Here is an 18,481-nt window from a genome sequence, read left to right as displayed (position 1 = left end):
CGCCGGTGGGGGGGGGGATGCCACCAGCATGTAATTACTTGTAGGTCTCTAGAACACTAATGGCATCTTCCTTCCTCAATATATATGCTGGTAATTAGCTTCTAGAGTACATGCATGAAGGTAGATACATGCTTTGGACCCTGTGTGAGAGCTATAATTCTTCCAAATTGATGTGTCAAAGGAAGTAAAACTCAATCTTTTCTCCTGCAGTGTATATTTTACAGTCAGGGGACCTTCACTAATCAGAATAAAGCAATTTAGATCCCTGTCATTGTGCACTGAAAACGTATGAGGAGGCTGGCATATGTGGCTTTCTAGATTTATCAGTGCCTCCCATCTTGTATGTGCATGAGAAATTCAGGGCTGAGGGTATGAGAAAAGAGCATTTATCCAAGAAACCAATATCATTGCATTTCCCTCCCACCCCTGCCAGTCACATAAACATTTTATTTATTGTCAATATCCCAAGTTCCAGTTTAAACACACACACACACACACACACACACAGAGAGAGAGAGAGAGAGAGAGAGAGAGAGAGAGAGAGAGAGAGAGAGAGAGAGAGATGTATTGGACATCCCTTTTGCTAAGCATATGACTGGCTAATGGCCTGGATATGTGGTTAATACCTTCTCCATATCTCTCTTGAGGATTAACCATCACAGCAATGAGAGGGTGATCCCTCCTCTCACAGCTAAAGAGATGAATTAAGGCAGAAGAAGATAGACTTTAGGCAGTGGCAGACTTTGGGCTTTAAAATTTCAGCAGCCCCCTGTGTGATGCCCAAATTCAAAGCCCCCCACTACCATCTTTCACCTTCTGTTGTTTGGCTCAGCACCCAGTGCAGCTGAGCCAGTCGCACTCCCCAAAATCCGCCTCTGCTTCAGGTTTGTGTGATCCACTTTGGCTAGAATGCTGATCCCCACAAACCGTGGGGAGTGTCAAAGGTCAGCAGCGCAGTGCTATGGTTGTGCAGAAGTGTTGTTAGGGGCAGGCCTAGGGCGCACAAGCAATTACAGTGGTACTTCGGGTTACAGATGCTTCAGGTTACAGACGCTTCAGGTTACAAACTCCACTAACCCAGAAATATTACCTTGGGTTAAGAATGTTGTTTCAGGATGAGAACAGAAATGGGGGGGGGGGTGTGCGGCGGCAGCAGGAAGCCCCATTAGCTAAAGTGGTACCTCAGGTTAAGAACAGTTTCAGGTTAAGAACGGACCTCCAGAACGAATTAAGTTCTTAACCCGAGGTACCTCTGTAAGTCATTAGCAGGTCCTGAACAGGGCCGGATTTAGGTTTGACGAGGCCCTAAGCTACTGAAGGTAATGGGGCCCTTTCTATGTCCAGCTGTCCTTTACCAACAACAAATTGTCACTGTTTTTTTGTGTTGAATATATGCTATATGGTAATTTATGGACCTAATATGTATCTAAAGCCATTTGCACATAACAAAATATGCATTTTATCAAAGTAATTGTTGCACTGAAATGCAATTTGTTGCTGTTGTTTAGTCGTTTAGTTGTGTCCGACTCTTCGTGACCCCATGGACCAGAGCACGCCAGGCACTCCTGTCTTCTGCTGTCTCCCGCAGTTTGGCCAGACTCATGTTTGTAGCTTCGAGAACACTGTCCAGCCATCTCGTCCTCTGTCTTCCCCTTCTCCTTGTGCCCTCAATCTTTCCCAACATCAGGGTCTTTTCCAGGGAGTCTTCTCTTCTCATGAGGTGGCCAAAGTGCTCCTGCCAATGTGTTCGCACTGCAATGCCCTACCTGCCATCTCACCTTTCCCCATTCTGGCAAACAGCAGCAACTCGTCTTCTAGGAGGTCTCTGCTCTGTCATGCCATCCACCACTGTCTACCGCTTTCCCCCCAGACACATCTATATGTATAAATTAGCATATGCAAATCTGCGTCATGGGCCTATGCCCCAAGTCCTCTGAGCACCTAGCAACTTACCATTGTGTGATTGCCTTTTGTCTCAGACTGAGATTAGCATGGCCCATATATTAAAGTAGAGCATGGGATTTAATAACGTCTCACAAAGGGTGTCGCTGTTATGGAAAACAACACGTTTTATCTCTGCTTCCACTTTCTAAAGCTGTTAATATATTACATACCTGGTTTCCCCCACCCTTAATATCTAACTAGCTCTCTGGGTGAGACATACTAAGAATAGTCTCAGATGAGCAGTTCTAATATAAAAAAGTGGGGAAAGCATAATTTGGTCATGGATAAAAAGCTTCGGAAAGAAAGCAGGCTGGGCTTTTGTGGGGCATGAACCGATCAGGAGGCTTCTCTATCTCTAATTAAAAAGCCCACATTGTTCCCTTATCAGCCTTTTTGCCTCCATATTATCTCAGGAGCGCCTGACAATCTCCAAGGGCAATCTGATTATGTTATACTTTCCTCACATACAGAAGACTTAGCTGTGGAGTTTAATGCTGCCAGTGCTGTTCACATAGTCCTTCAAGCTGCAAAATTCTGCCCCTGGATGATCTCTAAATCTAGTGACACCCTACGATTGCGTTCATATCCTGCTCTTCCTACAAGGAGGTGAAGATGGCAAGCATGATGCTTCTTCCCACCCTCACCCCCACTCCATTTCATACACACAATGCTCCTGCGAGGTAGGATAAGCTGAGAGCAGCACTCTAGCTACTATGCCACCCTGCCACCCCTGCCTGGAGAGGCTGGGGATTGAACCTGTGACCTTTTGCATGCACAGCACATGTGCTACCACTGAGCGACAGCCCCTCCCATTGTCGTACCCAGCAGCTGAAGGGCACTGGAAGCGGAGTAGCCCAAAAAAAGGTGCAAACACTGTTCCAAGGCTACAAGAAGTATTAAAAGATGCTTCATCCCTTGTGGAGCAGATATCTCAAGGATGGCACGTCCTCAAATCCAGTGCTGATTGCAATGAAGTATTCACACCCGTGATGGCTCCAATCAGCCATTCAATCCTCTCTGGGTTACATGGGTCATTGGCAGATTGCTTGCACATATTCAGCTGGTCCAGAAATTTGTGCCAGCTGCTGGCAGTCCCCACAACTGCTTAGGCTGAGTTTGTGTGAGGTGCCAGATGCCATCTGCTTCTTGGAGGAAAGGATGGCATCGGACAAGTCTGGATTGGTGCTTCCTTTCTTCCAGATGTTTAATTCTCGCATTACCGTACAAAATTTAAGAATGAAATCTCGGTATGGAGAGAGACGGGCGTATATTTGGGAGAGGAGAATTCTGGCCTGTCAGCATGGAGCCACAGGCTAGGTAGCTGGGAGCTGGCATTCTTTCTAGTTATTTATAAAATTAGCGGCTGTGGAAATTAACTCTAGCAGTTGTAGACCTATTACTGTTAGTTTTATCATCATCCTAAAACATCTCCCGAGGCAATCCCTGGAAATTGGATTCTATTGTACATTGCAATAAATCCATAATTGATTATGCTATGGAGCTTTAATGCGGATTCAGGAACTGGATCCAAAAAGTAAATAATACATTCAAAATTTTGCTAGAAGGCTAAATTTAAAACTTATTTACTGAACCTTTTGGGATTATCCCTCCTCCCCAGCTGCACCAGCTAATGACAACAGCCCCGTCCTCAAAGTGATGCCTCATCAGAAGCCTATTGAACTGAATGGCAGTTGCACAGGTACAGCTCTCCGGGGAGAGGAGACCAAATTTGATGTAGCTGCGCTGAAAGGTGCAGCATATATTGCTCACTCTGGCCTCCTCTATAGAGGTTTATCCAATACATTGCGCACACAAGTCTCTGAAGATAAAATTCAACTGCATTATTACATTATGAGGAAAATATATGCCACGGAGGCCTTCCACAAATAAGGGTGCATTCGCCTCTCCTTAATGCTATTAGTCACAAATCTGCTGATTTGCCTCTGTTCAGTAGGCTCACTCTCTCTCACACACATGATGGGAGGTGAAATTCAGGGCACAATCTGGCCAAGTTAAGTACTTTAAGGCCGGGGTAAAACTAGGCTTTATTTTAGCCACGTCAAAGATCAGTTTGGCACCCCCACATGCATTTGTGTACACACAGGCTGGGAGCCTCAATGACACCCCTCTGAAGGCTTCGCCCAGGGCAAAAACCCCAGCTAGCCCAACCCCCTGGCCATAGTTTCAGCTCTGCTTTAAGGTACCTCTGCTGTCATCAGGACAGAGTTAAGCATGCACTTGTTTCTTCCACTGAAACCCATGAGACTGATGACATAACCTTAACACGTCTACTCAAGAGGTGACTCTCATTGATTTAGTCTCAGACAATGTAGAAATAAGTCTGAATCCCATTGAATACACGGGGGCTTACTTTCAAGTAAATGTGGATAGGATTGTACTAATTATGTGTTTAACTTTTGCTGGATTCCAACCCCCCTCCCATATTCATCTTATTACTCTACATGGAAAGATCCTCTGTAGTTTTCCTATGCTGTAGAAACTTCTCCAAACTCTAGAGTTTTCTCAGTATATAACAAATCCACAAAGACACACTTTATGCAGTTTTGACTAATGTGCACATTTTTGCAAGCATTTTCCCCTAATATAATGTTTTAGTATGATATTTTCACTAATATCTTCATTTTTAGGCACACTTTTCCCCAATATATGCATTTTTGTAAACATTGTTCATTATAGAACTGCATCTCAAAATTCGGATAAGTGTGAATTGGGAAGGATAGCTGTGTTTCAGTTCATACAGTTTCAGAAAGTGCAAATTTTATGGATTACGCTTTAAATGCACAAAACAGAAATCATTGCACTGATGGGACACGTTAGTTGAATACCACTTTTAATTTCCAGGATAGATTGGCCTGACATTCAAGGCATAAACAATCCATATGTCAGTGTTTTATTTTTTAATAACAGGTTTTGACTCCTGAGTCTTCTAGCACCAGCACACAACCACAAACCCTGCTTGAGTAGTTTGCTGCAAAAGCACATTTCTTTTGTAAATGACCACAGCATTTCAACTCACCAGCCCATCAGCAAGGGTAAGGGAGGTTCAGTTAGCTTACTGCTCAATTTTCAGAGTCACTGAAGCAGTTAAGATGTGTGTTGTTTCAGGAAATAATTGTCTTCAGGCTTAATCAGTTGCCTGGTTTTCAGTTGTTGGATGGAAGGTGCTAAGGAGCTGAATGTATTGCACAGACTTTCAATAACACTATGAATATAAAGTGAGAACCAATATTATTTCTCAGCCTAGAGCCTTAAAAAGGAACATCTGCTTTCCTGAATAAACATAAAACTTCATCAAAAATTTTTTTTTAAAAGATTAGGGTTTACCAATTCACGGTTAAAAGTGTGATGTGGAAGTCACTTCCATACTGAACCTGTTCCAAAATGCACTAGTAAAGTGAGTCATCTTACTAATGTGTTTCCCTCTTAAACCACAAATGCTCCTTTCCTGGAGGTGGATGATCATGTGAGAGCCTGCGTAGTGTTGTGGTTACTGTTAAGTTGTGGGCAAACATATCAGACGACACAGCGATTCTTCCAAAGCAGCTCTTTATTTGTAAGCTGGAACAGAACTGAACAGAGGAGCTCAGTCAGCCTGCTTATATGGAGCTCCACTAGAATGCAACAGTAACCATTTTCTTTAACTAGCCAATCACTGAACGTCACTTTCGATCCTTCATTTGCATACAAACTATCCAATCACTGAACGTCACTTTCGATCCTTCATTTGCATAACTATCTACAGTATCCCCCTGCTGGCCCAGGGTGAGATCTTCAGTACATAACAGTTACACTGTTGGACCAAGGTCACCAGGAAAATGCAGGTTCAACTCTCCATTGGGTGAACTTGGACCAGTCACTGTCTCTAAATCTAGCCTGCCTCATAGGGTTGTTGTCAGGATACCATGAGGCAGAAAGAACCATATACACTGTCTTGAGCCCCTTGGAATAAGATACCGTAATCACAAATACTTTAAAGGCCCATTCTTGGTCCCAATATCGGAATATAAATTTCCCTATACTAGAAAGAGACTAAATGTCATAGAAATTATGTGTTACTGTCTGAATTGAACTCTATTAACGTCTAGGTCAAATAAACGAAGTACAAAATTACACATCTGTTTTGTGGTTCAGAATCATGAACCCACCAGTTTTTTGTTTTGTTTCCCAATAAGAAAATTTGTGAGAGTTGGCTGTCAGAAATGGGAGCTAGCCTCCTCCTCATAAAGTCAAGAAAATTGATGTTGCACATCAATAAAACAAGTGCTCGCTTCTCGTCAGCAGGATGCCTTGATATATTGCCTCATGGAAGCTGGTGTGTTGCAGTCAAGGGCCCTTCCTCCCTCAGCGCAGTCATGTGAGAAAGCAGAGAGACTGGCATCCCCTAAAATGGGATCTGCCATGATTTCATAGCCTAAGCCTGCCAATAGATTTTAGATTCTGCTCATACCAAAGCTGGAAAACGTAATTTACATTTGGTTACCACCCATTGAAAGAGAAAATAAAGACATAGGTTTGGACATTGGGAGGTGTGGCAAAGACAGATTGCAAGACACTGGGGAGAGAAAATGAAGGGAATAGGTGGCAGTCTAGAGAAAAGACTATTCTGGATATTGTGATACCTTTTAAGCATGGAAAAGGATACCCTAAGGTAAGACAGAAAGCCATGAATATTTAGTGATGGAGGCAAAATTCACAATTCAATTCAAAATTCGAATCCCCCAATTCAGAAAGTCTTACCTCATTTTGAGTAGAGCCCTTTGAATTACGAGTGCAGGGAGAAATGGGGTTCAACCCTGTTCCTAGGCTTTCCTGTTAATTCCCTTCCTTTTCTAAGACTTTTGAGAAGGGAACGAGATGACAATGGTGGGGAAAGCCTGCAAGGTATAGGATAGTCCTTCTAGCCTTTCCTTAACTGGAAATGAAAAGTATCCCAGGGGGTATGAGACTGCAGTTTCCTCTTCCCCCCAATTCAATTCAGCAGGTAAAAGAAGAGTACAAACGGGATACATTAGATTGGATCATTAGCCACTTCCCTAAACCAGCCCAAGAAGACATCAGCTACCAAATGCTTCTGCAGTTCCAAGTCTAGTTTTGAAATACTACATGCCACGGAATGTCATCTACTGAGTGCTGTCAAATTCTGAAAACCCTTGCATGTCAGATATCAAACACTACAAGAAAATATTAAATATCGCTGAATTTCAAATACTGAATGTTTCTTATCAAGATCTGCCAAAAAAAAAAAAAAAAAAGGATTTTAAGGCAATTGCAGAAGACAAATTCATTTCAGTTGTAAATTACAGCCTTTTGTCTCGCGTGTGCTGTGTTTCAGCCCAGGAGTGACATTTCCAGTCTGGTCTGTTTCCCATCAATTTCACTTTCTGGCTTTCAGATTCTATCCCACCCCCCACCCCCCACAATTCTGTCAGATCTGATTTTGGAAAACAGGAACATCCATGCTCACTCCTCTCCCCCCCCCCCACCCCCGATTTCTTTTAACTGAAATTAATTAAAACATTTCTATTTGAGTAATAGCTTGTGCTAAAAACTGGCTGAGGAGCTGGGAATGGACAACAAGGGATGAATCACATCTTTACGGCCTTGTGGCATCATCTGAAGCATCTGGATATTATCAGATGTTGGAGGCAGGGTAGTAGCTTAGGGAGCAATCCTAAACTCAGGAAGATGGTACAATTTGTGCCAGCCTCAGTTAAGCCAGTATATAATGCGCCAGATCCAGAACTTGGTCAGGAGGGGAAAATGCCAGCTGAGATGGTCCTAGCCCAGCAGAGTGGAAACAAGCCACCTGTTATGTAGTGAAGTTTCACCCTGGGCCAGCAGGGGGATACTGTATATAGTTTTCACTCAGGTCTGTAGATAGTTTTCACTCAGGTCCGCGTCAGTTATTTTAGGCGGGAACTCTGGGCTGTTGTTGCTACAATGTTGACAGCCGGCTGCCTATAAAAGCAGGCCGGCTGAGCTGTTTGCAGTCAGTTCTATTCCAGCTTACGAAATAAAGAGCTACTTGGAGAAATCGCTGTGTCGTCTGCTATGTCAACCCACAACTTAACACTGGCGACGAAGGTGGGATTGATGGACATCAGAGCACAGCCAGATGCGGCCAGCCTCTGAACTGAGCTGAATCACTGAGCTGAATCACTGAGCTGAATCACAGAGCGAAATCACTGAGCGACATCACTGGACAGAACCAATTCAGAGCTGACTGTTCTGGCTAGAGCACGGTGTTCCATCCATCGCCCTTCACACCGGCATCGGAATCATGGCTTCACTTGTGCCTCTACCGCTGTTTGCGTCAGCCTCTGAATCATGGGACTCCTACCTCGCTCAGTTCGACTGCTACCTCCAAGCCAACGAGCTGACAGCAGTATCAAAGGATCGGAAGCGGGGCCTATTCCTCAGCCTCTGTGGGCCTGAGGTGTTTGAGACGGCCCGAGCATTGGTTGCGCCTGAAGCAGTCCAGGCAACACCATGGGATACGATCCAAGAGAAGCTCCGCAACTACTACGCACCAAAGCCGTCCAAGATTGCTGCCCGCCATGCGTTCTACCACCGGAACCAGGCAGAGGGGGAGTCAATCAACAAATACACCACCGCCCTGCGACAGGCTGCAATGCACTGTGAGTTCCGAGACTTAGACGATGCCCTGATGGATCGAATCGTCTGCGGGGTCCGGGACATCCATCTGCAACGGCGTCTCCTTGCCAAGCCAGACCTCACGCTGCAGAAAGCCATTGAGGAGGCTGTGGCCTCAGAAGCTGCTGAACGCTCCACCCAGGAGATCCGCAAGTCCAGCAGCCTGCGTCTTGATAGGAAGCCAGTTCCGGTGCATAATGAAGAGGCCAGCAGTGATGAGGCATCCTCCAGTGAAGACGATGACGTGCACCAGACAAAGCGGGAGCGCAGGAAGTTCCAACAGAAGTCCAAGGGCCAACCTGAATGTGCCGGCTGCGGAGGCAACCATTCCCGTGCCAAGTGTCGATTCAGAGACGCCATCTGTAGGAAGTGTTCCAGAAGGGGCCACATTGCTAAGGTCTGCCGATCGGCTCCGTCTGACACCCCCCCTTCACCGACTCGCAAGTCCAAGTCTTCACTCCAGTCTGCCAAGGAAAGTTGTTTCGCTCTCACCAACTGCCGCTGCCCGTCTGGAACCACGATTGGCCAAACCGACTCGCCTACGCGACGCAAGCTGAACGTCACGGTGCTCATTGAAGGAGCTCCATGTGACATGGAGATCGACACCGGGTCTACCCTGTCCATCGTGTCAAGGAGCACCATCAAAAGACTGGTACCCAGAGTGTCCAAAAGGCAACTCGACTCTCACCGCGTACACCTGAGAGACTACCAGGGAAACGACATTCCCGTGGTAGGCGTTGGCTGGTTCCGGATCGCCTTCAAGGATTTTTCGGGCCTGCTCCGGTTGGTGGTGGTCGAAGGTCAGCGGCCAAGCCTCCTAGGGCTAGACTGGTTTGATGCCCTCGGCCTGGAAGTCACCGGCATCAACTGCATCTCTAACGCAGAGACTGAGGGTCTGGTCAAAGACTTTGCCGAGGTTTTTGACGGCACCTTGGGGCAATATACAGGTACGCCCATCTCCTTTAGCCTTGATCCACAAGTTGCCCCCATCAAGCTAAAGCCACGCCGGGTTCCCTTTGCTCTCAAGGCTAAGGTGGACGAACAACTGGACAAACTGATCGCCCAAGGAGTTTTGGAGCCGGTTGACCACGCCAAGTGGGAAACCCCCATCGTCACGCCTGTCAAGCCAGATGGGTCGGTGAGAATCTGCGCTGACTACAAGTGCACGATCAACAAGGCACTTCAGCAGCACGCTTATCCAGTTCCTGTTGTCCAACACCTACTGCATTCCCTGGGTGAGGGTAAGGTCTTCGCTAAGCTGGACCTTGCCCAAGCCTATCAACAACTGCCAGTCGATGATGCCACTGCTGAAGCCCAGACGATCGTCACCCACCGGGGGGCATTCCGTTGCCGCCGGTTGCAGTTCGGGGTGAGTGTGGCTCCTGGCATCTTCCAAAGCCTTATGGAGCGTCTCTTGCAAGGGCTTTCGGGCGTGGTACCATATTTTGATGACGTCTTGGTGTCTGCAGACTCACACCAGCAGCTGTTCGAGCGCCTCCGTGCCGTGCTGACCAGGTTCCAAGAGGCCGGGCTCAAGGTAAAGAGGGAGAAGTGCCAGATCGCCATTCCACAGGTAGAGTTCCTGGGCTATCTTATCGATGCCTCCGGCCTTCACCCGACCACATCCAAGATCCACGCTATCCAGCAGGCCCCCATCCCAAAGAACAAGACGGAGTTGCAGGCGTTCCTGGGGCTGCTGAACTTTTACAACATGTTCCTGCCCCACAAAGCCACAGTGGCTGAGCCTCTTCACCGACTCCTTAGCACTAAGACGCCTTGGGCCTGGGGTCATCGGGAGACGGCGGCCTTCAACGCAGTCAAGGCTCTCCTTTCATCAGACAGTGTGCTGGTACAGTACAGTGAATCCAGGCCGCTGGTCCTTGCCTGCGACGCCTCACCTTTTGGCATCGGTGCTGTCCTTAGTCACCGTTTTCCAGACGGAAGAGAAGCACCGCTCGCCTACTTTTCCAGGACGCTGTCTCCGACGGAACGGAATTACAGCCAGCTCGACAAGGAGGCACTGGCACTTGTGGCTGGAGTGAAGAGGTTCCATGAATACCTCTATGGCAGGACTTTTGACCTCATCACTGACCACAAGCCACTCCTGGGCCTCCACGCCGGTGATCGTCCAACTCCACCGGTCCTCTCGCCACGCATGCTGCGATGGACTGTTTTCCTGGCTGCCTACCACTACCGGCTCATCCATCGCCCGGGGAAATCGATGGGCCATGCCGACGCCCTCAGCCGTTGCCCTCTTCCAGCATTTGTGGAAGACCCGGCTCCAGCTTCATCGCTCCTTCTGATTGAGGATCTTCCGGCAGCGCCTGTATCGGCTGCCACTGTGGCCTCCGCGTCTGCCCAGGATCGCACCATCAGCCAGGTGCTCAACTGGGTGTGGAGGGGGTGGCCACAAGGGCCTTTTGCATCAGAGTTCCAGCCCTTCGCAACCAGACAACATGAACTCTCAGCTCATCGCGGCTGTCTGCTGTGGGGAGACCGCGTCATGATTCCCCAGGGACTCCGTCAGCGCGTCCTGAAGGCTCTGCACGTTGGCCACCCGGGAATTGTCAAAATGAAGGCGTTGGCTCGGTGTTACGTCTGGTGGCCTAATATGGACGATGCCATCACTGCCTGGGTGTCCGCCTGTCAAGCGTGCCAAGAGTCGAGGCCTGCACCACCGGCAGCTAAGGGACACACCTGGGAGATGCCAAAGACACCCTGGTCGAGGGTGCACATTGATCTGGCTGGCCCCTTTCACGGCCTGACCTTTATGGTAGTGGTGGACGCCTATTCCAAATGGCTGGAGGTCGCCCTGATGCCCTCCACCACTACCGAAGCTGTCATCCGGGTGCTGCGAGGCCTGTTTGCAACGCATGGGTGTCCTGATGTCCTTGTCTCTGACAACGGACCGCAGTTCATGTCAGGCACGTTTGAGCGGTATCTTTTGGGACTGGGCATCCGCCATGCCCTAACGGCACCCTTTCATCCATCCAGCAACGGGCAAGCGGAAAGAATGGTGCGCTTGGCAAAAGAGGCACTGGCGCGCCTGGACCGGGGAGACTGGCATGAGCGGGTTGCCGAATACTTGTTCGTGCAACACATCACCCCTTATGCGGCCACAGGGCGGAGTCCTGCTGAACTGCTTATGGGCCGCCGCCTCAGGTCACCGCTCGACCAGCTACACCTGGACTTTGCCGTGGCTGAACCCCCAGGCTGTGCCAACGCGCCACGGTCATTTGTCCCAGGAAACCAAGTCTTTGCCCGGAACTATGTGGGGGACATTCCTTGGGTGCCAGCCACAGTAGTGGGAGTCACTGGACCTCGCTCGTACCAGGTGGCACTCGAAGACGGATGCTTGTGGCGACGGCACATAGACCAGCTTAGGCGCAGGGTTGGGGACTTGGACACTACCGAGGTGCCCCCAACTGCGCTTGCGGCTCCAGAAGAGACACGTACAGATGGCGAGGCCCCACCTACACCTCCCTCGCAAACTGCCAGCGTGGAGCCGAACCGAGCCGCTTCAGAGGGTCTGCCAGACTTACCACAGACTCAGACCACTCCACTTGCAGAGGCTCCACCCACAGCAGCGGATCCAGGGGAGTTGGTTCCAACGCCATCTAGGGTCGCACCACAGCCTCAGCAAGAACTGTGTGGCCCTCTGGACTTGGCTACCAGTCGCCGGCGGTCTGGCAGAGTTCCCAAGCGCCCAACTTATTTAAAGGACTATGTTGTTGGACAGGTATCACTGTTGGTCTAAGTATGGGAAATGTAACCGATATGCTTTTGTGCCTAACTGAACCATTACGCGTAGTGCTGTATATAAGGAAACCATTACGATTGTAACTAACGCCTTATCTCGGTGGGGAGGGGTGTTATGTAGTGAAGTTTCACCCTGGGCCAGCAGGGGGATACTGTATATAGTTTTCACTCAGGTCTGTAGATAGTTTTCACTCAGGTCCGCGTCAGTTATTTTAGGCGGGAACTCTGGGCTGTTGTTGCTACAATGTTGACAGCCAGCTGCCTATAAAAGCAGGCCGGCTGAGCTGTTTGCAGTCAGTTCTATTCCAGCTTACGAAATAAAGAGCTACTTGGAGAAATCGCTGTGTCGTCTGCTATGTCAACCCACAACTTAACACCACCCAGACAGAGAGAGCCAACTCAGCTGGCAGCACCATGGGAACTGCACCCACCTGTTGACATGCAGGGGAGAGTTCCCAGGTACCCTTATCAGGTGTGTGCAAACTATGAGCTCAGACAGAGAAAGCTCATGGGAAGCAGTACACAACTGACAGTGCAGGAACGGGGGACAAAGGGCACACAGCAATGCTCACTGCAGCAGCCAATCAGCAAGCACAGCACACGCCCCTGGTACGCCCACCACATGACCGCCAGATCTGAATTCAGAATTGCACCCTTAGAAACAATCTAAGGGCCGTCTTATCCATAGTTGCGGGGGTGAGGGGCACCCGGGCGCCAGGCTCTCAGGGGCGTCAGGCTGAGAGTCCGGGGCCGAGATTTGGAGTCCAGGGATTGGGAAGAGCCGACAACCACTGCTGAGCGGAGCAGAGCCTGTCGGAGCACTGCAGCTCTTCTGCTGCAGGAGAGCGAGGCGCTGAGGCAGCCAGCCAGCTCCACCTCCGCCTCCTGCATGCCTGGGATTGGTGGACTATCGAGAGGCCCACCGCGCGGACACTGCTCACACAAGGCACCCGGCTTCAGTTAGTCGTTGACTCCTTAGGCTCAACTGTTGTTGTGCTGGGCTATGCTTGCCCCCCCCCCCACTTGCTCTGCTGCTGCCACCTCAGGCTCCCCTGTTGATGCTGAGGCTGGGCAGGCCTTAAAAAAGGTCAACAACTTTGGGGTTCCCCCCTAAAAAAAGGTCAACAACTCTGGGCAACCTGGGGGTGGGCAGATGGCCCTGTGCATATGTTCTGCTATCCTGATTTCACAAAACCTCATTAATATAGGTTTGACAGAAATGGAGTGTCTGTAGTTATTCAGCACCTCTTTTCAGTTTCCATGCATATCTTTGGTATCAATAAATATCAATATCAATAGTTGAATATCCAGAGATAAATTCTGTGCATGTTTGCTGAGAATCCCGCTAAGGCACTCTCCTAGTAATTGGAAGTTGGTGGGGTGGCGGTGTTGAATGACACACAACAACAACAACAACAACAAACAAACAAACAACACAATCACTGCACACAAATCTGTCCATCTCTCTTGCACACACTTACACACCCCAGCCAGAAAAAACCAGTACCCTTACAGATCACGGACCTGACTTTGCCAAAGTTAAGCACATTCAAGTCTCATTGATTTCAGAGGGAGAGATTAAGCAAGTCAATAGGACTTAATTTGGCTGGATCAAGCCCCATATAATTCAGGAATATCTGTGCAAAAGGGCACTAGAACAGCTGCTTTAAAACACGTGGGTGATTATGCTAACTTCAATATCACATCCATTCCTTATGTGTAAGAACTGCCTCCACCTTAATCAGAAGACTTAGTGGTGTGATTTGCATTTCGGATGCATGCCACAAGATTTGGAGCAAAAAAGAATTCTGCTGACACATATTTTTGTTTGTTTGTCAAATCACTCCCATACGAAAAGGAATCTCTTACATGACACTTCAAGGTAGGTGGTGTGTGTGTGTTGGTGTGCGTTTTGCAATTTATGGTACTTTAGTGTCTCCCTTACATTACAACCACTTTAGCAGATCATTGATGGCTTGGCTTCTTAAATGACCTGGGTGTGCGGAGAGATGCTGAACATTTGGAATATTTATTCTCATTTTTTAAAATGAAGATAATTTCAAATATATATATTTTGGGTCCTCTATGTTTTCTGGCTATGTGAACTGATTTGAAGGCAGGACATGCATTAGATCAATATCCTCCCCCCCCCCCGCTGTATTGCTCCAGTCCTACTTATCTCATTGTAATTTGCTAGTATATTTATGAGACCTTTATTAAGACAGGGCAGATTTATTTTTAATTTGCTTTAAATTGTTTATGCTCTTTTAAAATGCAGTGTATCCTCTGTATTGGGTTTTCGCTGTTATCTGCCCGGCAGTGATAAATTGTTATGTCCTAATGAGTACATTAAGATCCTGGGCCATTGCTGTGGTCTGTGCTAAAATGTGAGTTGGGAAATGAATGAGAGACAGGCTGGCAGGGCAGCAAATGAATCAGGGAGACCCGTTGCTTGTGCTTCTCAGCTGATCTTCTGAATCATAGAAAATCACATCTTACTTGTCCCAGAAGATGGCGTGACAGATGGCCTGTGCACAATGCACAGTGTTTGGATGGAATCGACCTCTCTCCTTCCACAATCTAGTGTCTGATGTTTTCTGTAATTCAGGGGTAGCAAAAGTGAGTTATCTGCAAACGTTTTGGGCTACAACTCGCATCAGCCCTAACCCAGCATGGTCAGTTGTCAGGGGTGGCAAGAGTTGTAACCCTCAACATCTGGAGAGCACCACACTGCCTAGTTCTGTGCAACAGACACAATGCAATCTAATGAGTGTTTACTGTCCCATGAAGCTCACTGGGGCTTACTCACTACTAAGTGAGTAAGTGCCAGGCAGATAACATAGGGTCACCGCCTGAGCGATTGGTTTTCTGCCATGCTTTGATGCCACCCTTTAGAATCACACATTTGAAGGGGGCCTTGTAGGCTATAATGTTTACTCTCTTGCTCAGTGCAGGGGATCCCAGAGTTGGAGCACCCCAAAGCCTTTGCTTGAAGACCCAGACTGAGGGAGAGATCATCCTTCTTCTAAGTAATTGGTTCCTTTGATGGATTGCTCTTGCCACCAAGAAGTTTCTTCCAGTATCCGGCTGAAATCTGTCTTCCTGTAATTTGTCGGAAATATCTCAAGTCCCTCTTTCCCAAAGGTGGGCATTGCAGTGGAAGCCTCTTCTTTGTGCAGATCAGTTTAGGCAATGGTGCTGGGGCTTCTGGTCTGTGTGTCTGCCTGGATGAAGCACACTCCAGGGTGGGTTTCAAGTCAGGCTTTCAAATGTGGTTTAGGGTACCTTCAAGAGTGGTTCTTGGGCGCCTGTGGGAGGAACCAAAGGAGTGCTTGAGGGCGCAATGGAGCTCGTGGGTGCCACACTGGTGACCCCCACATCACCGCTTGCGCTGGTGTGCACCTGCTTGCCTCCACGCTCCCAGAGTAGGCAGTTCTCCCCAGTGCAACCTGTCAAGTAGATACAAACTCGGAACATTTTTAGATTTCTCTACCTCTGTGCATGGGAGCAATATAATTTGCCAGGGTAACTGGTCAGATGATTGCTATCTATCTAATTTAAAATGACAAAAGAAAACTTTTTATTGATATTTCCCTGGTGCGTTTCCCCACAAGTCTCCCCAGTAAGCAAGGAACAATGAATTTTGCTGCTTGTGTTAATGAAAACAGCCTTAGGACTTTCTTTTATTTTTACTTCCCACATAATTTTGCCCTGTATTTTATCAAATTATTAGAGATCAACACAGCGTGGAATGGAAAATAAATAAATAAAGATAGTTTCCTTAGGCAGAGAGGCTACAATGAGATGAGAGGGTTCTTGGGAGCCTGTCAAATCTGAGAGTTTGAGATTAGGAAGGAAGAAAGAGAATGGGCATACACAGTTTGAAAAAAAAGATTTGACACAAATATCTCAACTTTCACTTCATTTTGGCCCAAACTAGAGGTCATGTTATTCATGCCTTTAGCCCTTGCTTTAAAAAAAAAATAAAAAATAAAATGGCTAGCTCAGGACTGTGATGGTTGTGGGGCTTTAATCCTTTGCACCCCGCCCCCCTTGAATCAGGAGTGGTCTTCTTAGCTATTTGCAATGGGAGGGAATCTCCTACTGGTACAGATGTGAACATACCATCCATGACAAATAGCTGCTGCATGCAGGGAGCATTGATTTGAATCAGAACATGGAAGGTGGGGGGCAAAAGGTAAAGCCCAAATACTACGACCCTCATCCAGCCCCCTCCCCTAGTAATGCTGTTTTTTTCTATTTAAAACCATGCATGCCAGGCTATTTATATATTTAAAATCATACTTTCATTATGTCACATCTCATCTGCCTCTAATTCTAGATCTGGTTTACACCAAGAAGGAAGTAGATCAGCTCAGTTCATTATAACACAGTTAATTCGACCCAATTCAACCCATGTACATAAGCTTACATGGTAGCATTTTGTAATTTTGTTTCCAGTAAAATTAATTTGAACTGCCCATGTCTTTTACTGCAAGATAAAAATACATTTCTCTTGCAAACTGTTTTATTAAGTCTCTTCTGTACATTTTTATGTTGTGATTATAATTTATTTTTGCTGTTCTAATTATTGTATTCTGTATTTTAAAATATTGCATGGTGTTTGCGTCTACTTTGTAAGCATTAGATTCAGATCTCAGCTCAAAGCTCATCTCCAATACAAATTCTATTTTTTGCTTGGGGCAAGTCATGATCTCCCAGCCAGTTACCTTCACATTTCTTTTTAAAATGCAAAGAATAATATGTTTATAAGGCTGGAAACCTGCTTCAGAACCTGGGACCCCCTGTTTTCTCCTCATTTTCTTGCTCTCCACATTTTGCTGGACTTGAAATCACAGAATGTGGAGGGCAGGCTGAAAATGTAATGATTGCAATGAACATTCACGGTGGGATGATAACCCAGTAGCAGAGCACCTGCATTGTATACCTGGCACCTTCAATTAAAGGATCTTGGGGCTGAGTTAGAGCTCTTCAGCCTGGGACTTTGGGAGACTGTTGCCAGTCGGATTAGCCCTGGACTCGATGGCCCATAAATCTGAGTTACAGGCAGATCTGGACTCTAAAGATATTTCAAAAGGAATGGGTGAATGCAGCAGTATTACAAGTGCCTAATGGAGAAATTGTTATGCAAAGGGAAGACGATGTGGAAAGAAGGATTTAGGAGTCTCTGTGATAAAGGCCGGGGTTTCACCCTCAATTATACTGGTGCATTCAGGAGGGCTAAAACACTTAATTACAACTCTGAGTGTCTCTTTAAAGCCTCGCGTGATATACCAGGTCGTTTAGCAATAATGCTCTTCATTTACATTATACTGCCTTACCACATCCACTAAACTAGGATGGCATTGCCCAGGATTAACATTGCTCCACTTCTCAACTGGTTTAGCGAAACTTTTTTTAGGCTAATGCTCTTTGCTTTTGAGCTCTAGCAAGCATGTGTGGGCGGATCATCCCTTTCCACCCACACTCTCAGTGCACCGTAATGCATCTCAGCCAAGGTTGCCAAAGAAAGGTCTTAACCGATGTGACAACCAGTTCCTGTTTCTTTAGTAGAGGTTTTCCACGGGGCTAGAGAAACAGGAACTGGCTGTGACATACATCAACTAAGACCTTTCTTTGGCAACCCTTGCTGAGATGCATTAATGGGCCCAAATGAGAAAAGGGTGGGGGTGAGGAGCGAGAAAGGGATTATCTGACCCTGTGTAGGGGGATAGGCAAGAGCAGAAGAGGAGGGCATTTGGGCAAACTGTGATGCTTAATTTCTGACCTTAGAATAGGTCTGCCTGGGCAAAAGAGCAATCATGAAGAGCAACTACAGTGTGAAGCTTTGAAACTGGGATGCCCTGAGCCAATAACCCACTCCCCTTTCCCCAGCAGTTCCTCTGCCATCACACAACAAACTGCCCTTTACTCTGGGGCTGGGAAACCAACCTATGGCCCTGGGCTTCAACATCTGTTTGGAAACTGAATGGATTTCTATCCCACATTCAAATAACTTCTGATGCCCCCCAAGGAACAGATCAAATACACTGTTCCACCCGCTGAGAACCACCCCATTTGTTGCCAACCCAAAGTGCAGTCT

The 18,481-nt window shown here is 47.3% G+C and overlaps 1 protein-coding gene across 1 annotated transcript in view; it reads left to right on the top strand.

The window, feature by feature from the left end:
- Nucleotides 1-18,481, top strand: part of LOC309340672 (uncharacterized protein) — a gene marked incomplete at its 3' end in the record, with an annotated part of 204,225 nt that overhangs the window by 175,978 nt on the left and 9,766 nt on the right. Inside the window, exon 2 of the mRNA XM_081859552.1 lies at nucleotides 7,768-9,860. Coding sequence (XP_081715678.1) covers nucleotides 8,246-9,860 — 1,615 coding nt within the window. The 5' untranslated portion in view covers nucleotides 7,768-8,245. The remainder of the gene's footprint in view (nucleotides 1-7,767; nucleotides 9,861-18,481) is intronic.

Source organism: Podarcis erhardii, assembly GCF_964252035.2.
Source record: "Podarcis erhardii genome assembly, chromosome: 4".
Lineage (NCBI taxonomy): Eukaryota > Metazoa > Chordata > Lepidosauria > Squamata > Lacertidae > Podarcis > Podarcis erhardii.
Note: the sequence above shows the minus strand (reverse complement) of the source record. Positions and strands in the feature narration are given on the sequence as shown.